Below are 24,037 nucleotides of genomic sequence, written 5' to 3' on the forward strand. Positions count from 1 at the left end.
CTTGGTAGAAAAATTTGACATTGCTACACTGAATGGAAAGGTATTAAAATGGGAATGGGTTGGGGAATGAAAGACTCTCTACTGAAAAACTTCACAGAGCAATTTTTGAATAATCAAGACATGGTGGGGAATGTGCCAACTGTGGTGGCCATGAAAAGAGATGGAGGTAAAGGGAATTGTAGAAGCAGCTCCTTTTCTCAGGACTTCATTTGGAAGAGAAAGGATGTGAAGCAAGGCCCCCTTTCCTTATGATACTAATCTCTTTTTTCTTCTCTTTTCTTTAGGGAATTCGGTCCTCATATTAAATTTGATAAATACGGAAAATGTGATTAATGGGTAACAGAGTACTATATACTTGCTTATTCTTTTCACTACTTAATTCTGAAAATTATTTCTTTTGGAATTTGAGGGTGTATAATAAATAAATAACACAATTCCATGCTGCACCCAAATTTGGAACAAAATTGGAAACGAAGACTAATGGAGAACTGAGTATCACATTTATTAGAAATAAACACCATACTGAAAAAGGTGGTAGATATTCATCTCTGGGTACTGATTGTTTCAAGTCAGCTTTCAGTTTGCTTGGGGCTGAGGTCTGTTATCAAACGTGCTTATGAACACTCCCCTGAATTCAGTTTATCCCAAATTGCAGGCTTATCTGCAAGGTCAGACCCTGCCCCACTAATCTCACTTAAAGACATGAACAAAAGAGAAAATATCCCCTCCACACATGCACACAGTTGTTTGAGAATTTCTACCTCATATTCATAAATGAAGCCCACCTTCAGTAGAAGAGAAAAAGGTCCACATGCTAACAGAAGGAGAGAAGAAGAGCCAAGTGCTTTGGGGAACAAGCATGTTTGTGAGAGAAAGGGAGAGAGTGCTCATCGTCTAACCCCCAATTGCAGTATACCTAATTCTCACTCCATCCCATTGTTCACATTACATCGTTCAATAAATTTCCTTTTCTTTTTTTGCTTGATCTGGTCTATAATCTGTCACTTGTAGCTGAAAGATCTTGATTAATACAGGGAGATGAAGTCATTATTTTACTTGAGGCTGGGGAAATGAAAAGTAAAGAACTCCTCTCTCCTTTGCCATGTGTGCTCTGTGCTAGTACCTGTTGTTGCCACTAGATGCCAGCCTCATTCTTCTAACTTAATCTGATGAGTTGAACCAGACAGGTCCAGAAAGGTGTGCACAAGTCTACTTTCTCCATCACCTTTCCAGCATATATACAGTCCACCTCTGCTAGCAGGGGAGACCCTCATCCTCTTATGTCTTCCTGCCTCCTGTCCCCAGCACCCCAGGCCAGTAGGATCCAGCTGGGTGGCTCTCTTTGGAGCTGGGGTGATAAAGTTTCAGGTCTCTCAGGTCCCTCAAAATAAAGAGTCTCTTAAAATACAGACCTTCTCTTGTTAATTATCATCTTGTATAGTTGAACACTATTTCATTATTTCACCTTTCCATCTCTGCCTCACCAAAAATAACAAAAGCAGAATCTTCTCCTCAAAAAGGGGGTGGGAGGTATAACTTGTCCTACCACAGAATAAAAAAGAGAGAACCAGGAAAATTCTATCTTTTATTTTCCCCTCCTCAAAAAAAAGAGAGCCCACAATTATTCTACTTTAGTAGGAAAATAAACAGGCATAGTTAGAAACCCCTGGCTTAACAAGCATCTTCTCTGTTGTGTGAAAATGCTGGGCTGACTGGGAGACAGATAGGAACACACACACGGTAACTAAGCTCATATGAAGTGTAAGCTGAGAATGGAAATAACCATCTGAAGTTTTAGATGAGAACACAGGCGTTCCAGTAAAGGGAGGGGCAGTTTGACATCTTGGCCCAGCCTTACAAGCAGAGGTAGAGTTCTGACAATAATTAGCCCATGTTCAGTGAGCACATGCACCATGCCAAGTGCTGTGTTTTATTTGCTTTATCTCAATTAATCCTCTCCACAGTCCTATAAGCCTGCTACCATTGTCACCCCCATTTTACAGATGAGGAAACTAAACTTAGACAAGGTAAACTATGCAATCTTGTAGTTTATAAAGGACTGAAATTTAAACTCAATTATCCTGCTCCTAACCACAACCTTATGTTGTCTACAAACCCAAAAGGGACTAGAAAAAGAGAGCCTAGATGCATTAATGGACAAATAATGTATCAAAATAAAATTTTGTTTTCAAAATTATAAAAGCATTCCTCAAATGGGAGCCAAGTTTCCTGCTTACTTTTCAGATATTTAAAATAAATTAGTTAATACTCACTTAGCATCAACTTTTTAGGTTTGATCTGCCATTTCTGTTTTCTGATCTCCAGATCTATTTATTCTCTATAAAACAGTAAGAAAATTTTTTATAGAGCACAGGCAAATAAAACCTATTGGTTTAACGAACATTTATTGGGTGCCTATGCTGTGTCAGACACTGTTCTAGGCACTGGGCAGATAAGGCCTGTATTCTCAAGGAGTTCACATTCAGATGACCTTGGTAAGAGCATAGTGCTGGGAGAAAAACGATAACAAACAAATAAACAAAACACACGGATAGCAAGGTCAGGAGTGGATACTGCCTGCTATAAGCAGAGAGATTGCTAGAGGGGCTAGGAGAAGTCAAGACCAGATGTTGAGATCACAGAGATCTGGGAGATACAACGACGTCATGTAGATAGGCCGTAAAGCCACGGATAGAAGTCTAGGTCTTATTCTAAATGAGATGAGAAGCTGTTAAAAGGGTATTCCTTTAATACTTTGAGCTACAGCCTGCTCCTCTAGAAGCAACTCCTGAACATAATTTATCTGAAAACACTATGGCGGATTTCTCACTTCTTCATCTGCCTCCTGACTTTCCAGACCCTTTCTCCTCAGAGCATGGTCAGGAACAGTACTGGGAGCTTGTTAAAAATGCAGAATTGCAGATTTCACTGCAGCCGTGCTGGGTCAAATTCTACAATTTATCAAGATCCCCAGTGGGATTTCAATGCATCTCAGGTTGAGAGGCATTGATGTATACCCCTCAGAGGAGACTTTGGGAAAGAGAAGTGGTTTTTTTTTTTTTTTTCCCAACGGTTTTGTGTTTTTCCTGGGAGACACATATGCTCCCAAGACATTGCCTGGCTAAGTGTTAATGAGTCTGAACAAGGCTCACCTCAGCATCATTAGTCCTTAGTGGTAAATGGCTAAGAATACAAGCTCTGAAACCAAACTACCTGAATTCAAACCTCAACTCGATCTCATGTTACTTAAGTGAACTTCAGCAAGTTAGTTAGCCTCTCTCCTCTGCACCTTAACTTTCTTACGTGATAAAAACTGTTCTTGGACAGGGAGATCAGCTTGGTGCTTTGTGACCACCTAGAGGGGTGGGATAGGGAGGGTGGGAGGGAGATGCAAGAGGGAGGAGATGTGGGGATATATGTATAGCTGATTTACTTTGTTATAAAGCAGAAACTAACACACCATTGTAAAGCAATTATACTCCAATAAAGATGTTAAAAAACAAAACAAAACAAAAACTGTGCTTGGAACATAAGGATTTATCATCATTGTTTTATAATTATATCATTATATTATTATCATTATCATCATCATCATCACCACACTTGGTTCTTTTCTCCTGTACAACATTAGGAAACTTTAAATCAGTTGGGGGAATAATAATATTTGTGGAAAGTGTAAACCAATTTTATTGAAAGTCACTGTGTGATAAAATCTGCATGTTCAGTTCTCATAGGACATTCATTCTTTTGAATGTCTTGCCATTTCCATGACTCAACTACAACATCTGTGCAAATGATTCCTTGTGCTTATCTTTTCCATGATGTGAGCTTCAGTCTCATCTCTCCAATCTCCTGCTAGACCCTTGTATCTGAATTTTCTATCATCATCTTACAATCTAAAGGTCCAAATTCAACCAAATGTCTCTCTCCACAAGTCAGCTCCTCTTCCAGCTGCCCCTGTTTCAGTCCAAGGAGCTTTATTTTCTCAGTTATGAGGCTCAAAAATGTTACTCTTCCTTTATCTCCCAAATGACTCCACCTATAGCCACATAGTCACCAAACCCTCTAGTGAAATTCCTTAACCACTTTTGTCTAAGGACCAATTTTTTAAATGTTCAACCCTTCCAAGACCAATAATTTTACAAAATATAAAATGCATTACTAGAAAATGGAATGATAAAAAATCCTCAAAACAACAAAGCCAACATTATTAAATTCACATATAAAATTAATTTTAATAAATTCAGTAAGTACAAATACAACATAAAAAAGAGAAAAAAATTAGAGAACTGTACTTACTTACTGAAATTGGGCATATAAGTGATTAATACAGTTAATTGCTATTTTGTTCACAATGTATGGTTTTTTGCGGTTACAGTACAATTGAGCAAAATAGCAATTCCCAGTAAGAAACACTTACATGATTGTTTTGAAAGAACAGTGTTCTTGTAGCTATTAAAGGTTTTAATATGCTCCTTGCTTGTTAGCTCATCTAATCTTATCTCCAGAGGATAATGCTGCCTCAGAGGATAATGTATGTTTAAAACTCTGTTGTTTTATTTAAATAAAAACCAATCTCACAGACAATATTTACATGAATTTTTTAGAAGCTATTTTAAAGCACTTTCAGCCAGCTCAGGATATTCAGTCTTAACTTCCATAGGAAATGAAGAAAGTGATGTATTTTCAAAATTGACCTTTAATCCTTTCATCAGTAGCCAGTTCCAAAATGTGTTGTGTAAAATTACAGTTAACTTGAACTTATATTTGATGAAACAAATAGATCTGGATCCATAAATTTCCTATGCATGAACGTTCTTTTGACAGAAAATAAAATTGAGGTACTTCCCTGGTGGTGCAGTGGTTAAGACTCCGCGCTCCCAATGCAGGGGGCCTGGGTTCAATCCCTGACCAGGGAACTAGATCCCACGTGCATGCCGCAACTAAGAAGCCCATGTGCCGCAACTAAGGAGCCCACGTGCCGCAAGTAAGAAGTCAGCAAGCTGCAACTGAGGAGCCCACCCGCTGCAACTAGGACCCGGTGCAACCAAATTAATTAATTAATTAATTTAAATTTTAAAATTAGATACAAATATGTAAGATTTTGGTGCTAACTTTTCACAGACATTCAATATCAAAATTATCACCAACTATTGATAATTGTTAAATCATATATGACATAACAGTTTGTAGATACTCTGTTCATCCAAACATCTAACTTTTGTTCTTGACCTTTGTTCACGAAAAACACCTTACATTCCTTCTTTGAATGAATATATTAAAATCACTAAAAATACTGAACATATCAGACAAATAAGTCTGGCTAATTCATATCTTTAAAATTTGAGATCAAACTGGTTTCAAATCTTGCAGAAACAGTGTGAGTTTTTTCTATAGTTGAAATATTCAACAGATCATTTCTTTCTGATAACCATAGAGCACAACCATTGTTAAGATCCACAACCATATTATCACATAAAAAAGACAATAATATCCAAGAGGTAATGCATTAGACATATATAATTCACAATTTCTACTATGTCATTAAGAACTGTATTTAGTTCAACTACTAAAAGCATTTTTCATAGTGATACATTCTCCATGAAGGAAGAAGTGATTTATATTCTAGTGCAACTTCTTTAATCTAGAGAATCATTAAGCACGTTTTCTTGTCATTAGAGGTTCAGTATCAGAAAATACAACTATGCAAAACTTTAGTTTAAGACCATATCTATTGACAATGTAATCTTTCAGAATTTTGTGTAGGTCAGAATTAGTTTTATTTGTTGCCAGTGAAGACCAAAAACAAAGAAACAAACACCTTCCTTCACATGTACATCATGTGTAAATTGCACAAGTACAAGTCAAGTTATACTGGAAGATACTACACTAGCTTTATTTGTTCTATGAGTTAATATTTCATACCACCACTAGCATACAATGGTGCTACTGGAAATTAATAGCTGAGCAACCATCTTTGCCGAAAATTCACCTAATATTTTCAAGTCAATATCTCTGATACAAATCTTTCACTGATGACTCAGCATTGTATATATTTATTTTGGTCTTAGTGGCCTTAAGTAATATTTAATAAGGAGCCCAGTAATATATTTATGTCAAACTTTAAAACTCTGTTTCCATCAGACTTTTAAATTCCATACTCATTCTTTTGACAAATTCTTTTGGTTTGAGCTTGTCTCTTTATGTTTTATATGTAAATGGACATATAGAACCATTAAAGAGCCAAAGCAATCTTTTTTTTCCGGAAATTTAAAGAAAAAATTTATTGAAGATCTGAAAAACAATTTCTAAAAGATTGACTTTTCCAGAAAACTAGCTACACAATGCATTGCTTCTATAATGTTAAAAACGTGCATTAGACACAAATACAAAAACCATGAAACAAGCCACCATTCTTTGACAATATGAGCAAAGATAAAACGCCTAAGGAACAACATGGATGACTTGCAAAGGATGGGCTCTTTAGTGTAAGCATCATAAAGAAAACGGGGGAGCACAAATGGATGAGTGTGTTCAGTTATACACACTGAATTGAACCTTTGGCACTAGGAATCAGAGCATTTTGTCATATAGCATTAACACATATTATAAAAGTGCACAGTGTCAAAGGAATAGAACCACCAGCATTCAAAAGCAGCTTTGTCAACTAAGCAATAAAACACCCTACAGTACGTCTCTCTGTTGTCCATCATTGAATACACTGGTAGCAACTTTGAAATGAAAAAAAAAAAGAAAAAAGGAGCTGTAACCCCTTTTATTTTCTGTTTAAAATCAAACAGAAAACAAACATCACTTCTGTTATACACTAACATTTCCAAAGTACATCATTTGTACAATAGAAGGACTAAGAAACAAAACGTGTTTACAGAGATACAAACATGAGTGAGTATAAGTGCCTCACACAGCTTTCCAATGGTACTCAGGAGGAGCCACTTCATAATCGTTGGCACTAAACAAAGTTGCAGAGTTCTTTGCCAGGTATTTTAGGAAATCATGAAGATAATTCAGTAATAAAGCAAGAAGAGCCAAAGCAATCTTGAGCAAGAAGAATAAAGCTGGAAGCATCACACTTCCTGACTTCAAACTATATTACAAAGTTATGGTAATCAAAACAGTATGGTGCTGGGAAAAAAACAGACATACAGACTGATGCAACACAATAGAGAACCCAGAAATAAACCTGTGCATTTATGGTCAACTGATCTTTGACAAGGATGCCAAGAACACACAATGGGGAAAAGAGTCTTCTCTAAATGAAACGAATGAAATTGAGTCCCTATCTCATACCATAAAGAAATCAAATGAAAATGGATTAAAGACTTAAACATAAGACCTGATATCATAAAAGCCCTATAAGCAAATATAGGGAAAAACATTCTTGATGTTGGTCTTGGCAAAAATTTTTCAATGTATCCCCAAAAGCACAGGCAACAAAAGCAAAAATAGACCAGTGGGATTACATCAAACTAAAAAGCTTCTGCACAGCAAAGTAAACAATCAACAAAGTGAAAAGGCAATCTACTGAATGGGGAAAAAAAAAATATTTGCAAAAACCACATATTGACAGGAGGTTAAAGCCAAAATATATGATGAACTCATACAATTCAATACCAAAAATGCAAATAACCTGATTAAAAAACATGCAAATGACTTAAATAGACACTTTTCAAAGGAAGAAATTCAAATGACTAAGAGGTATATGAAAAGGTGCTCAACATAATAATCAGGGAAATGCAAATTAAAACCACAATGAGATATGACCTCACACCTATCAGGATGGCTATTATCAAAGACAAAATATAGCAATTGTTGGTGAGGATGTTGAGGAAAGGGAACTCTGGCACATTGCTGGTAGGAATGAAAATTAGTACAGCCATTATGGAAAACAATATGGTACTTCCTCAAAAAATTAAAAATAGATTTACCATATGATCCAGTAATCCCATTTCTGGGTATATATCCAAAGGAAATGGTATCACTATCTCAATGAGATCTTCACTCTCATGTTCATTTGCAGCATTATTCACAGTAGCCAAGATATGGGGAAAAAACCTAAATGTGTTATGACAAATGAATGGATAAAGAAAATGTGATACACACACATGCACACACGCACACTGGAATATTATTTAGCCTTAAAAAAAGAAAGAAATCTTGCCATTTGCAACAACATGGGTGGGGCTGGAGGACTTTATGCTAAATGAAATAATCAAGAAACAGAAAGAGAAATACTGCATGATCTCACTTATATGTGGAAACTAAAATAGCCAAACTCATAGAACAGAGAGTATAATGGTGGTTGCCAGGAATTAGAGGAGGGAGAAATGAGGTGATGTTGATCAAAGGTTACAAAGTTACCACTCCACTATGCAAAATTAATAAGTTATAGATATCTAATGTACAGCATGGTGAGGATGGTTAGCAATATATGATTATACACTTGACATTTTTGAAGAGGTTAGATCTTAAAATCTTTTCAACATACACACAAAATGGTAGCTATGTAGAGGTGATATGTTATTTAGCTTGATTGTAGTGATATCATGATGTATGTGTGTGTCTATGTGTGTATACAGCAAGTTAGAAAGTTTTATATTTTAAATATATACAATTTTATATGTCAAAGATATCTCAACAAAGGTGTTTTTTTAAAAAAAAAAAAAAACCAAAAAACTTTAAACATAGAGTTACCATATGGTCCAGCAATTCTACTCCTAGGTATAAAACCAAGAGAATTGAAAACTTATGCCCCTACTGAAAACCTGTACATAAATGTTGATAACATCATTATTCATAATAGCCAAAAAATGGAACAACCCAATTGCCCATAAATAAACAAAATATGGTATTTTCATACAAGGGAGTGTTACTGAGTGATAAAAAGGAATAAAGTGCTGATATTTGCTACAATATGAATAACCTTTGAAAACATAATATTAAGTGACAGAAGCCAGTCACAAAAGATCACATAATGTATGATTTAATTTATATGAAATGTCAAGAACAGACAAACCCCACAGAGACAGAAAGATTAGTGATTCCTTAGGGCTGGGGAGAAATCCCAAGTGACTACTGATGTGTACAGTTTCTTTTGGAGGGTGATGAAAATAGTCTAAAATTGAGGTGATGGTTGCATAACCCTATGAATATCCTAAAACCCACTGAATCATATACTTTAAGTGGATGAATTGTATGGTTTGTGAATTATATGTCAATAAAGCTTCTATCAAAGCAAACAAATAAAAAAAAGAAAATCCAGTAAGGCTTACTTTGCCATATATAAATTATGGCTAAAGCAAATACAATTTTGACTTTTCTAACTTACATAATAAATTATAAATTTTTAAAAAACTTGTTTAAAATTAATGAATACAAAAATTTAAAAGCTTAATTATCTTATCTTTGATCATTATATACTTGGGGAACATGCAGTGGTATGCTGATCAACTGGTTCTCTGGGGGGAGGGAGGGTGGGAGTCATGATTTGTAGCATTTACCAATTTTTGTGGTGTAAATACTCTCAAGTGGCCAAATCCAAGCTACCTTTAAAAATCAGCTTGCAAAATCTCTGAATATTTAATAACCAACTCTCAAGTGCTGGTAAAAGCTGATTCGAGTACTCCACTCTAAATCCACAAACGAATCTTAAAATATCACATAATCTCATTCTAATTAAAAACTTTTTAAAAAATTGAGGTATACTTGATTTACAATGTTCCATCAGTCTCTGGTGTATAGCAAAGTGATTCAGTTATATATATATTACTTTTTCATATTCTTTTCCATTATAGGTCATTATAAGATATTGAATATAGCTCCCTGTGCTACACAGTGGGACCTTGTTGTTTATCTATTTTTTATATACAGTAGTTTGTGTCTGCTAATCCCAAACTCCTAATTTATCCCTACCCATAACCATTTTCCCGTTGGTAACCACAAGTCTGTTTTCTATGTCTGTCTGTTCCTGTTTTGTAAATAAGTATATTTGTAACATAGATTCCACAATATAAGTGATATCATATGATATTTGTCTTTCTCTGTCTGACTTACTTAACATAGTATGATAATCTCTAGGTCCATCCATGTTGCTGCAAATGGCATTATTTCAGTCTTTTTTATGAGTAATATTCCATTATACATATCTATATCTATATCTATCTTCTTTATCCATTCATCTGTCAATGGACATTTAGGTTGCTTCCATGTCTTCGCTATCGTAAATAGTGCGGCAGTGAACATCAGTGTGCATGTATCTTTTCAAATTATGGTTTTCTCCAGATATATGCCCAGGAGTGGGACCGCTGGATCATATGGTAACTCTATTTTTAGTTTTTTAAAAAAATTTTATTTATTTTTGGCTGCGTTGGGTCTTCGTTGCTGCGTGCGGGCTTTCTCTAGTTGTGGCTAGTGGGGACTACTCTTTTGTTGCGGTGAGTGGGCTTCTTGTTGCAGTGGCTTCTCTTTGTTGTGGAGCACGGGCTATAGGCGCACGGGCTTCAGTAGTTGTGGCACATGTGCTCAGTAGTTGTGGCTCGTGGGCTCTAGAGCACAGCCTCAGCAGTTGTGGTGCACGGGCTTAGTTGCCCTGCAGCATGTGGGAATTTCCCAGACTAGGGATCAAACCCATGTCCCCTGCATTGGCAGGCAGATTCTTAACCACTGTGCCACCAGGGAAGTCTCTATTTTTAGTTTGTTAAGGAACCTCCATACTGTTTTCCATAGTGGCTGAACCAACTTACATTCCCACTAAAAGTGTAGGAGGGTTTCCTTTTCTCCATACGCTCTCCAGCATTTGTTATTTGTAGATCTTTTTTTTTTTTTTAAACATCTTTATTGAAGTATAATTGCTTCACAATGGTGTGTTAGTTTCTGCTTTATAACAAAGTGAATCAGCTACACATATACACACGTTCCCATATCTCCTCCCTCCTGCATCTGCCTCCCTCCCACCCTCCCCATCCCACCCCCCCAGGTGGTCACAAAGCACTGAGCTGATCTCCCTGTGCTATGCGGCTGCTTCCCACTAGCTATCTATTTTACATTTGGTAGTGTATATATGTCCATGACACTCTCTCACCCTGTCACATCTCACCCCTCCCTCTCCCCATATCCTCAAGTCCATTCTTTAGTAGGTCTGTGTCTTTATTCCCATCTTGCCACTAAGTTCTTCATGACTTTTTTTTTTCTTCCTTAGACTCCATATACATGTGTTAGCATACTGTATTTGTTTTTCTCTTTCTGACTTACTTCACTCTGTATGACAGACTCTAACTCCATCCACCTCATTACAAATACCTCCATTTCATTTCTTTTTTTTTTTTTTAAACATCTTTATTGAAGTATAATTGCCTTACAATGGTGTGTTAGCTTCTGCTTTATAACAAAGTTAATCACTTATACATATACAATATGTTCCCATTTCTCTTCCCTCTTGCATCTCCCTCCCTCCCACCCTCCCCATCCCACCCCTCTAGGTGGTCACAAAGCACCGAGCTGATCTCCCTGTGCTATGCGGCTGCTTCCCACTAGTTATCTATTTTACATTTGGTAGTGTATATATGTCCATGACACTCTCTTACCCTGTCACATCTCACCCCACCCCCTCCCCATATCCTCAAGTCCATTCTCTAGTAGGTCTGTGTCTTTATTCCCGTCTTGCCACTAGGTTCTTCATGGCCTTTTTTTTTTTTTTCCTTAGATTCTGTATATATGTGTTAGCATACTGTATTTGTTTTTCTCTTTCTGACTTACTTCACTCTGTATGACAGACTCTAACTCCATCCACCTCATTACAAATACCTCCATTTCATTTCTTTTTATGGCTGAGTAATATTCCATTGTATATATGTGCCACATCTTCTTTATCCATTCATCTGATGATGGACACTTAGGTTGCTTCCATGTCCTGGCTATTGTAAATAGAGCTGCAATGAACATTTTGGTACATGACTCCTTTTGAATTATGGTTTTCTCAGGGTATGTGCCCAGTAGTGGGATTGCTGGGTCGTATGGTAGTTCTATTTTTAGTTTTTTAAGGAACCTCCATACTGTTCTCCATAGTGGCTGTATCAATTTACATTCCCACCAACAGTGCACACCCTCTCCAGCATTTATTGTTTGTAGATTTTTTGATGATGGCCATTCTGACTGGTGTGAGATGATACCTCATTGTAGTTTTGATTTGCATTTCTCTAATGATTAATGATGTTGAGCATTCTTTCATGTGTCTGTTGGCCATCTGTATATCTTCTTTGGAGAAATGTCTATTTAGGTCTTCTGCCCATTTTTGGATTGGGTTGTTGGCTTTTTTGTTATTGAGCTGCATGAGCTGCTTGTAAATCTTGGAGATTAATCCTTTGTCAGTTGCTTCATTTGCAAATATCTTCTCCCATTCCGAGGGTTGTCTTTTGGTCTTGTTTATGGTTTCCTTTGCTGTGCAAAAGCTTTTAAGTTTCATTAGGTCCCATTTGTTTATTTGTGTTTTTATTTCCATTTCTCTAGGAGCTGGGTCAAAAAGGAACTTGCTGTGATTTATGTCATAGAGTGTTCTGCCTATGTTTTCCTCTAAGAGTTTGATAGTGTCTGGCCTTACACTTAGGTCTTTAATCCATTTTGAGTTATTTTTGTGTATGGTGTCAGGGAGTGTTCTAATTTCATACTTTTACATGTAGCTGTCCAATTTTCCCAGCACCACTTATTGAAGAGGCTGTCTTTTCTCCACTGTATATGCTTGCCTCCTTTATCAAAGATAAGGTGACCATATGTGCGTGGGTTTATCTCTGGGCTTTCTATCCTGTTCCATTGATCTATATTTCTGTTTTTGTGCCAGTACCAAACTGTCTTGATTACTGAAGCTTTGTAATATAGTCTGAAGTCAGGGAGCCTGATTCCCCCAGCTCCATTTTTCGTTCTCAAGATTGCTTTGGCTATTCGGGGTCTTTTGTGTTTCCATACAAATTGTGAACTTTTTTGTTCTAGTTGTGTGAAAAATGCCAGTGGTAGTTTGATAGGGATTGCATTGAATCTGTAGATTGCTTTGGGTAGTAGAGTCATTTTCACAATGTTGATTCTTCCAATCCAAGAACATGGTATATCTCTCCATCTATTTGTATCATCTTTAATTTCTTTCATCAGTGTCCTATAATTTTCTGCATACAGGTCTTTTGTCTCCTTAGGTAGGTTTATTCCTAGGTATTTTATTCTTTTTGTTGCAATGGTAAACGGGAGTGTTTTCTTAATTTCACTTTCAGATTTTTCATCATTAGTATATAGGAATGCAAGAGATTTCTGTGCATTAATTTTGTATCCTGCTACTTTACCAAATTCATTGATTAGCTCTAGTAGTTTTCTGGTGGCAGTTTTAGGATTCTCTATGTATAGTATCATGTCATCTGCAAACAGTGACAGCTTTACTTCTTCTTTTCTGATTTGGATTCCTTTTATTTCTTTTTCTTCTCTGATTGCTGTGGCTAACACTTCCAAAACTATGTTGAATAATAGTGGTGAGAGTGGGCACCTTGTCTTGTTCCTGATCTTAGTGGAAATGGTTTCAGTTTTTCACCATTGAGGACAATGTTGGCTGTGGGTCTGTCATATATGGCCTTTATTATGTTGAGGAAAGTTCCCTCTATGCCTACTTTCTGCAGGGCTTTTATCATAAATGGGTGTTGAATTTTGTCGAAAGCTTTCTCTGCATCTATTGAGATGATCATATGGTTTTTCTCCTTCAATTTGTTAATATGATGTATCACGTTGATTGATTTGCGTATATTGAAGAATCCTTGCATTCCTGGTATAAACCCCACTTGATCATGGTATATAATCCTTTTAATGTGCTGTTGGATTCTGTTTGCTAGTATTTTGTTGAGGATTTTTGCATCTATGTTCATCAGTGATATTGGTCTGTAGTTTTCTTTCTTTGTGACATCTTTGTCTGGTTTTGGTATCAGGGTGATGGTGGCCTCATAGAATGAGTTGGGGAGTGTTCCTCCCTCTGCAATATTTTGGAAGAGTTTGAGAAGGATAGGTGTTAGCTCTTCTCTAAATGTTTGACAGAATTCGCCTGTGAAGCCATCTGGTCCTGGGCTTTTGTTTGTTGGAAGATTTTTAACCACAGTTTCAATTTCAGTGCTTGTGATTGGTCTGTTCATATTTTCTATTTCTTCCTGGTTCAGTCTCGGTAGGTTGTGCATTTCTAAGAATCTGTCCATTTCTTCCAGGTTGTCCATTTTATTGGCATAGGGTTGCTTGTAGTAATCTCTCATGATCGTTTGTATTTCTGCAGTGTCAGTGGTTACTTCTCCTTTTTCATTTCTAATTCTATTGATCTGAGTCTTCTCCCTTTTTCTCTTGATGAGTCTGACTAATGGTTTATCAATTTTGTTTATCTTCTTGAAGAACCAGCTTTTAGTTTCATTGATTTTTGCTATTGTTTCCTTCATTTCTTTTTCATTTATTTCTGATCTGATCTTTATGATTTCTTTCCTTCTGCTAGCTTTGGGGTTTTTTTGCTCTTCTTTCTCTAATTGCTTTAGGTGCAAGGTTAGGTTGTTTATTCGAGATGTTTCCTGTTTCTTGATGTAGGCTTGTATTGCTATAAACTTCCCTCTTAGCACTGCTTTTGCTGCATCCCATAGGTTTTGGGTTGTCGTGTCTCCATTGTCATTTGTTTCTAGGTATTTTTTGATTTCCCCTTTGATTTCTTCAGTGATCACTTCGTTATTAAGTAGTGTATTGTGTAGCCTCCATGTGTTTGTATTTTTTACAGATCTTTTCCTGTAATTGATATCTAGTCTCATAGCGTTGTGGTCAGAAAAGATACTTGATACGATTTCAATTTTCTTAAATTTACCAAGGCTTGATTTGTGACCCAAGATATGATCTATCCTGGAGAATGTTCCATGAGCACTTGAGAAAAATGTGTATTCTGTTGTTTTTGGGTGGAATGTCCTATAAATATAAATAAGTCCATCTTGTTTAATGTACCATTTAAAGCTTGTGTTTCCTTATTTATTTTCATTTTGGATGATCTGTCCATTGGTGAAAGTGGGGTGTTAAAGTCCCCTACTATGATTGTGTTACTGTCGATTTCCCCTTTTATGGCTGTTAGTATTTGCCTTATGTATTGAGGTGTTCCTATGTTGGGTGCATAAATATTTACAATTGTTATACTTTCCTCTTGGATCGATCCCTTGATCATTATATAGTGTCCTTCTTTCTCTCTTGTAATAGTCTTTATTTTAAAGTCTATTTTGTCTGATATGAGAATTGCTACTCCAGCTTTCTTTTGATTTCCATTTGCCTGGAATATCTTTTTCCATCCCCTCACTTTCAGTCTGTATGTGTCTCTAGGTCTAAAGTGGGTCTCTTGTAGACAGCATATATATGGATCTTGCTTTTGTATCCATTCAGCCAGTCTGTGTCTTTTGGTGGGAGCATTTAATCCATTTACATTCAAGGTAATTATCGATATGTATGTTCCTATTCCCATTTTCTTAAATGTTTTGGGTTTGTTATTGTAGGTGTTTTCCTTCTCTTGTGTTTCTTGCCTAGAGAAGTTCCTTTAGCATTTGTTGTAAAGCTGGTTTGGTGGTGCTGAACTCTCTCAGCTTTTGCTTGTCTGTAAAGGTTTTAATTTCTCCATCGAATCTGAATGAGATCCTTGCTGGGTAGAGTAACCTTGGTTGTAGGTTTTTCTCCTTCATCACTTTAAGTATATCCTGCCACTCCCTTCTGGCTTGCAGAGTTTCTGCTGAAAGATCAGCTGTTAACCTTATGGGGATTCCCTTGTGTGTTATTTGTTGTTTTTCCCTTGCTGCTTTTAATATGTTTTCTTTATATTTAATTTTTGATAGTTTGATTAATATGTGTCTTGGTGTGTTTCTCCTTGGATTTATCCTGTATGGGACTCTCTGTGCTTCCAGGACTTGATTAACTATTTCCTTTCCCATATTAGGGAAGTTTTCAACTATAATCTCTTCAAATATTTTCTCAGTCCCTTTCTTTTTCTCTTCTTCTGGGACCCCTATAATTTGAATGTTGGTGTGTTTAATGTTGTCCCAGAGGTCTCTGAGACTGTCCTCAGTTCTTTTCATTCTTTTTTCTTTATTCTGCTCTGCAGTAGTTATTTCCACTATTTTATCTTCCAGGTCACTTATCCGTTCTTCTGCCTCAGTTATTCTGCTATTGATCCCGTCTAGAGTATGTTTAATTTCATTTATTGTGTTTTTCATCATTGCTTGGTTCCTCTTTAGTTCTTCTACATCCTTGTTAAATGTTTCTTGCATTTTGTCTATTCTATTTCCAAGATTTTGGATCATCTTTACTATCATTATTCTGAATTCTTTTTCAGGTAGACTGCCTATTTCCTCTTCATTTGTTAGGTCTGGTGTGTTTTGACCCTGCTCCTTCACCTGCTGCGTGTTTTTTTGTCTTCTCATTTTGCTTATCTTACTGTGTTTGGGGTCTCCTTTTAACAGGCTGCAGGTTCATAGTTCCTGTTGTTTTTGGTATCTGTCCCCAGTGGCTAAGGTTGGTTCAGTGGGTTGTGTAGGCTTCCTGGTGGAGGGGACTAGTGCCTGTGTTCTGGTGGATGAGGCTGGATCTTGTCTTTCTGGTGGGCACGTCCACGTCTGGTGGTGTGTTTTGGGGTGTCTGTGGCCTTATTATGATTTTAGGCAGCCTCTCTGCTAATGGATGGGGCTGTGTTCCTGTCTTGCTAGTTGTTTGGCATAGGGTGTCCAGCACTGTAGCTTGCTGGTCGTTGAGTGAAGCTGGGTCTTGATGTTGAGATGGAGATCTCTGAGAGATTTTCGCCGTTTGGTATTACGTGGAGCTGGGAGGTCTCTTGTGGACCAGTGTCCTGAAGTTGGCTCTCCCACCTCAGAGGCACAGCCCTGATGCCTGGCTGGAGCACCAAGAGCCTTTCATCCACACGGCTGAGTGTAAGGAACTGTGTTTAATCAATCTTCAGTTTTGTTTCCTGGAGGTCACTTCATAGTCTATTGTTCTTCATGACTCTTGACTTCACCTTCTGGGAAGTCCTTCCTTTTCCAATGTCCTGTTTGGGAGAAACTTCTGTTTTGGGATGCCAAACAGCTTCCTTATCCTTATCTGAGAGTAGGAAGGGATTTAAGAAGTTAGCAGCAGTTCTCAAATGTATCTGTCATTCAGGTAGAAGTTGTCATTGGTCCCTTGTGGACCTCTCTCTGAAGCTGCTTGGATGTCTTCAATGACATGGCATCTGCCTTCCCCAGAATGATTGACCCCAAACCGGCTCCAGCGGCTCCGGCTCCAGTGGCTCCGCCCCTGCATCCTCCTGTAGACCTTTTAATGACGGCCATTCGCAATGGTATGAGGTGATACCTAATTGTAGTTTTGATTTGCATTTCTCTAATAATTAGCAATGTTGAGCATCTTTTCATGTGCCTATTGGCCATCTGTATGTCTTCTTTGGAGAAATGTCTACTTAGGTGATCTGCCCATCTTTTGATTGGTTTGTTGTTGTTGTTTTTGGATATTGAGTTGTATGAGCTGTTTGTATATTTTGGATATTAATCCCTTGTCAATCGCATTGTTTGCAAATATTTTCTCCCATTATGTAGGTTATCTTTTCGTTTTCTTGATGATTTCCTTTGCTGTGCAAAAGCTTTTAAGTTTGATTAGGTCCCATTTGTTTATTTTTGCTTTCATTTCTATTGCCTTGGGAAACTGTCTAAGAAAATATTGCTACAATTTATGTCAGAGAATGTTTTGCCGATGTCCTCTTCTAGGAGTTTTATGGTGTCCTGTCTTATATTTAAGTCTTTAAGCCACTCTGAGTTTATTTTTGTGTATGGTGTGAAGGAGTGTTCTAACTTCACTGATTTCCATGTGGCTATCCAGCTTTCCCAATACCACTTGCCAGAGACTGTCTTTTCTCCATGGTATATTCTTGCCTCCTTTGTCAAAGATTAATTGACTCTAGGTGTTTGGGCTTACTTCTGGACTCTCTATTCTGTTCTGTTGATCCACATGTCTGTTTTCATGCCAGTACTATGCTGTTTTGATTACTGTTGCTTTGTAGTACTGTCTGAAGCCTGGGAGGGTTATACCTCCAGCTTTGTTGTTTTTCCTCAGGACTGCATTGGCAATCCTGGGTCTTTTATGGTTCCATATACATTTTAGGATTATTTGTTCTAGTTCTGTGAAAAATGCCAAGGGTAATTTGATAGGGGTTACATTAAAAAACTTCTAAATTCTTTCACTCTGTTCAAGTTACTGCCACTTAGAAACAATAAGTGGGGGCTTCCCTGGTGGCGCAGTGGTTGAGAATCTGCCTGCCAATGCAGGGGACACGGGTTCGAGCCCTGGTCTGGGAAGATCCCACATGCCGCGGAGCAAATAGGCCCGTGAGCCACAACTACTGAGCCTGCGCGTCTGGAGCCTGTGCTCCGCAACAAGAGAGGCCGCGATAGTGAGAGGCCCACGCACCGCGATGAAGAGTGGCCCCCACTTGCCACAACTGGAAAAAGCCCTCACACAGAAACGAAGACCCAACACAGCCATAAATAAATAAGTAAATAAAAAAAACTTAAAAAAAAAAAAAAAAAGAAACAATAAGTGGTATCCCGTCTACTTTCCCTCTTCATCACTTGATACTTTCTAATTTTTATCTTCCAGCTCTTTCCTTCTAAATCAATAGCTTCTCAAATTTGGGCTACTGATCACTCACTCCTAGCCCCTGATAAACCTCCTCTTGTCTCCAATGGCCTTCCAGATTGGGCCCCTCTACAATCCCTTCTCTTGTCATCTTCTCCCTTTGTTGTCCCCATTAAACTTGATATTATTCCACTCTTCTGGCTCCAAAACTCTTTCTCATTGTAGTTAATTTTCCCAATTGGAAAAAAAAATCATAGACAATTCCTGTGTGATTTCCTGCTTCTCTTCTCCTCTTCTTGGATTTCAACTCCTAACCCTCCTTCTTTGCTGCCCAGGCTCTCCTTCTATGAAGATTCCTTATCTCCAGTTTTGTCTTCTTCTCAAAGCTTTGGTTCCTACATCCCCTCCTCACACCCACCTGACTGAGGCACTGCTTCCTCACTTCTGTGTCCCTTCATCACTCTACTAGTCAACCCACTCTAATGTCTTCACATTCTAATCTCCTCACCTAAGGACCTGGAGTTTTTCCCTTTTACCAACATTTTGGGGGCACAGCCTAGGACCTAGGCTGGGGGTTCTCATTCACAGACTGGGAAAATGGAAGGCACTAGCCATGATTTCTCCCCATCTGCTTCTCCCTTCCCGTGTTGCTATGCCTGTTCACAATTCTGCTCATGATCTGTCCAAACTATGACTCTGGATGATAGCTGTGCCCACCCATATTACCTCTATTCAAAATCTGGGAAAAGCAATGTGTGAGAAAGAACTCTAAGAAGCTGTTGTCCAAATCCTCTGCCAGGCACCTGCAGAGACTGAATCTAACAAAGAGGAGCATGGAAACTTCTGATGTCATCAGTCATTCAACATGGTGCAGGGGAGGAAAACCTTGACTAGGATTCTGTTACAAAACACATATTAACAAGAAAAAAGCATACAAATGTACTTAGTGTTAAGTATTACTTATAAAATGGGAGGAAGTGAAGAACCAAAGAAGGCCTAAATGCTCTTATACTTGGCTGAACGAAGAGAGGTAATTGTAGAAAAGTAACTGAAATATATGGGAGGCTAAGGAAGGTAAGAATTATTTTAACGAGATCTGTTTCTACAGAATTCTCTCGGCATTGACTCCCGTTTCTTGTGATGTGCGTCTTTCCTCCGCGTATAGAGAGGACATCTTTCACATGGGAGTGTTAACCCTTGCTTTCAGAAAGAAAAGGGCATTCAGAATACTCTTCTTGCACCTGCTGTTTTTACAGGTGCCTTTAGCTCAAAATAATGCTTATGCCAAAGTGGCATATTTTGGGGTGGCACATTCTTGCCAAACTTCACTGGCAATCACATCACCTGGAAGGAAAACACATGCGACTGCCTGAGTGATGGGTTCACTTTTCCTGGACTTCAGGGTTAAATAAAACCCCTTGGTAGTGACACAACCTCTTCCATTCCTCCAGCTCTATCCTTTATATCCCAGAGCCACTGTTACCCTTTCCCCACAAATGCCATGTTCTCTCCATTTAAAACTTGAAACATTTTGCACACCTCTTCACTACTTACCATTCTCATTTCAAACCCCAAACTGGTGAGAAGAAACAACAACTGACAAGGAAATTTAGGGTAATAAGAAATGATAAGACCTTACAAGAGGGAGATAAGTTTATAAAGATTCCAGGTTCATTGTCATGTTAGATGAAAAAATTAGTCCAAAGTACTGCATTTTGCAAAGCTGTTCTTCTTACCATTTACTAACACTTATTATGTGCAGGGACCTGTGCTGAAGAGAACTTACACAACCCTACTCTCTGGCATCTAAGAGTCTAGGACATATTTTAGGATTAAAGAGAAGCCCATTTGAGATTCTAACATAAAGACAAAATTATATATGTGCTCATATAGATTCCGAACGGTGTATAAAATTTCAGGGAGTCTGTAGAAACTCTAATGCTTGTCCCTCAATTCTAATTCAGAAATTTTAGTCTGGATATAAAATTTCTGGAAATATATATATATTCTTTGACCCAGAAATTTCACTGCCATTGATGTATGCTACTAAGGCAATATCACTTGTAAGAAAAGACTGAAAGGAAAATATCTCTATTTTGAGGCAGATATGATGGGGTTATTTGGTGAAGGTGAGGGAGAATGCCATAGGAGTAAAGACAGAAAAGTGAATATACCATTACAGACTATATCACTGTATCCAGGGCAGTTTCTATTGGACCTCCTAATTGTCTTTCTAACAAGTCTAAATACATTCTGCTTTTCATCAAGCTTTTGAGTCCTGATTTTGATCCGTTGTTTAAACTTTGAAAATAAGCACATATAACATTTCTGTGTCCAAATTGTATTTTGTGTTTTTCCCACTTAGAAGTTACTAATTAACCATTGTCCAAGATAAGCAAAGCCAGGCACTAGAGAGGTAAGGGTAGATTTTGGTCAGTAATACTACTGCAATAGGGAAAATAGCCCAGTGTGAACTGAACTCAACTGTGATTTGTGCAGAGATGACTGGGCATTTTAAAAAAACCATGAAGGAGTAGGGTGTGGTGGGTAAGGTGGAAGTTGAGCAGAGCCAGGGAAGTAGAAATTTACAAAAAGGCAGAAAGTGGGACTTAGTTAATGTGATCAGGCCATCTGGGTTTGCTAATTGGCACTTCTCTAGAGGAGAAACAAATTCCTTGTATCTTAATGACAGGAGGCAGTCATAACAGAGCAAGATACTCACCAAAGTTAAGGCACTTATACTCCCAAAGGAACTGGGAGTAAAAGGGAGAGTTATCTCCCTGAATGTTTGCCTTTCAAAGGGCCAGCTCTCAGGTCCTAGAGGAAACTGTTTGGGATGGTAGATTTATAACTCAAAGGGCAGAGAAAAGATTTATAATTGCATTAATCATTCTATTCTTTCTAAAACATGTGCTCTAAGTGCTCTAAGATGGGTTTAGGGGTCTGTCTGCTTATCACCAGGTCTTGGCTATATCAAATGCTAAATTCTAGCAGCATTGAGCTTTCTCAGGTAGGCATTTTAAATGGGGCTGGGTCATCCCAAGGGGTGTTATTGTGTGTGTGTGTGTGTGTGTGTGTGTGTGTGTGTGTGTGTGTATTGGGGGTGGGGGGGAAATTATTTGTGTTGAGAATCTGCAGTTTTTATAGGTCAAAGTTGAAGCCTAGTTGAGAAGAGGGCTCAGAGGAGCCTGACTAGAGTATGGTCAAGGAGAGTCTTTGTCACGGTATCAAACATGGGTAAAGTCAATTAAACCCAAGATGCGCTGACTGGGAGCTTAATTCGGGTACGGTCATAGGCTTTCAGAGTTGGATTGAGGACTCAGAAACCACTGAAACAATCTCTGAGCTCCTCTATAATATTCCTAATGAGCTAGCATCTATCAGGATTTACCGCTGATGGGAAACTCAGTTCATGATGAAGCAAGAACATTGTTGTACACGTTTGATTGTTAGGAAGCATGGCTTATCTTGAACCCAAACCTACATTCATGATGCTTTCAACCATCAGAGCCTTTTATGACAAAACAGAAGGAGCTTACTCTCTCTCCCAATTAACAGTAGAAGATGAATATTCTGTCTTCTACTCATTACATACTTAATTTTTTCTGGGAGAATGCGGGTGGGGAGGCTCTAGTTACTTCAATTATTTCTCACATCCTGTTTTCATTACTTCTTTGTAGGTATAACCTTAATTAATAAACCCTTTAGGTTAGCTGGCAAATATTCTTTTGATAGATTATGTATGAACACTACTAGGATTGGTGGATTCTTTGCGTGGACACATGGTGGTAGCAGCTAAGGAGAAGTAGGCAGGGGTTCTTTTTCACCTGTAATAGGTACATTTATCTTGTGGCTTCTTCCACTGAAAGGAGCACTAGCTCACTCAGACAACAGAGTGATTTCAACTTAAAGATGATTCTGAGTCATTTGGGAAAAAAGTGAAGGAGAATGTGTTAAGTGTTTCACAGTTTTCTCTTCTTATTAAAGTTAAATTCAATCTAAATGAATGAATTATTTTAAGTTCCAGTGAGGTAGACTTTATTTTTTATTTATTCATTTATTTATTGATTTGGCTGTACCACACAGCTTGTGGGATCTTAGTTCCCCAAGCAGGGACTGAACCCAGGACCTTGGCAGTGAGAGTGTGGAATCCTAACCACTGGATCACCAGGGAATTCCTGGCTTTATTTTTAAATTCACTGATGTAAAAGACTATTTCTGTCCAATGCTGGGTAAATTTTGTGTTACTCTACCTTTTGACTAATAATGTGGAATCTTAGGACTATTCATTCATTGAGTAATTATTTAGTAAGTCATTTCTACTCTGTGTAGTACACTGTGCTAGGGGCTGATACAGGCAAGCCAACAAGACAGGTAAGATCCTATTCTTGTGGAACATGCATTCTAGTGGTGAGAGATGAATAATATACAAATAAAGGAACAGGCAATGCCAGGTTGTAATGAATGTTGTGATGAAAGTGAATTAAACAAGGTCATATAATAAGTGAGACATATCACAGGAGTTAAATAAATAGACGCTAAATGAATATTTGCAACTGTAAACTTCTAGACCCAGACTCCAATTAAAATCATAAGAAAAGCTTGTCATAGAAAATAAGAAGAGAGAAAGATGGAAAAAGAAAAATAGATTGCAGAATTTCTCAATCCAATCTCACATAGAATTCAGTATAAAGCATTTAGCTGAATCACAGAAGACACAGGCTATATAGTCTGTCAGATTTACAAGTTGAAAGTTTTAAGGAAAAACCAGCCATTGTATATAATACTGGAACTGGAGAAAACTGAATCCCTCAGTAGGCTGATGATCCTGTGGCCATCACACCTGCTGTCCTCTCTGCACTGTCTGATCCCTTGGCTCTCCTAGACTGGCTCCTTCTCATCATTCAAGTGTCTGTTCAAATATCTCCTCTGAGAAAACTTTTCTGATTACTCAATTTAATTTGTCGCCCACATCCACGTTATTCTCTATCCCAATACCATGATATATTTTCTTTTAAATACTTGTCAAAATCCAAAATCATATTATTTTTTAAATCGTTTTCTCTACAAGAAAGTAAGGTCTAAGAAGTAAAGTCCTCACATGCCTTATTTATCTCTGTATCTCCAGTGTGGATAACACTGCCTGGAACAGAGAAGGGAAATGGTGAGGTTATCACCTGTGTTGTACTATTATTAAGTAATTTTGCATTGATATGTCAGGGTAGAGACGACATACAGGATTATATACTATAAAAAAATATTAAAGGAGCCGATCTATATCATCTGGAGAAAAAAGACCTTGACTAGGCACTCTAGAGCTGCCTTTGTGTACCTGGAGAGAGCAGACACATTCTTTTGGGCTCCACTGTAGAGAACC

At 37.7% G+C, this 24,037-nt stretch overlaps 1 protein-coding gene and 1 long non-coding RNA gene across 10 annotated transcripts in view; one reads left to right on the plus strand and one right to left on the minus strand.

The window, feature by feature from the left end:
• LOC309624568 overlaps nt 1–24,037 on the plus strand; it is a 94,988-nt gene that overhangs the window by 50,645 nt on the left and 20,306 nt on the right. The gene's annotated exons all lie outside the window — the stretch shown is intronic.
• Nucleotides 1–24,037, minus strand: part of LOC309624563 (seminal plasma acrosin inhibitor A1-like) — a 152,025-nt gene that overhangs the window by 37,996 nt on the left and 89,992 nt on the right. For 2 of the 9 annotated variants that reach the window (XM_082382807.1, XM_082382809.1), the window contains exon 4: nt 2,274–2,338. The exons of the other annotated variants lie outside the window; for them this stretch is intronic. In XM_082382807.1, the coding sequence (XP_082238933.1) occupies nt 2,274–2,280 (7 nt within the window). In that variant the 5' untranslated portion in view covers nt 2,281–2,338. The remainder of the gene's footprint in view (nt 1–2,273; nt 2,339–24,037) is intronic. 9 annotated transcript variants of the gene reach the window in all.

This window comes from Balaenoptera borealis (genome assembly GCF_965194805.1).
Source record: "Balaenoptera borealis genome assembly, chromosome: 2".
In the NCBI taxonomy this organism is placed as follows: Eukaryota; Metazoa; Chordata; class Mammalia; order Artiodactyla; family Balaenopteridae; genus Balaenoptera; species Balaenoptera borealis.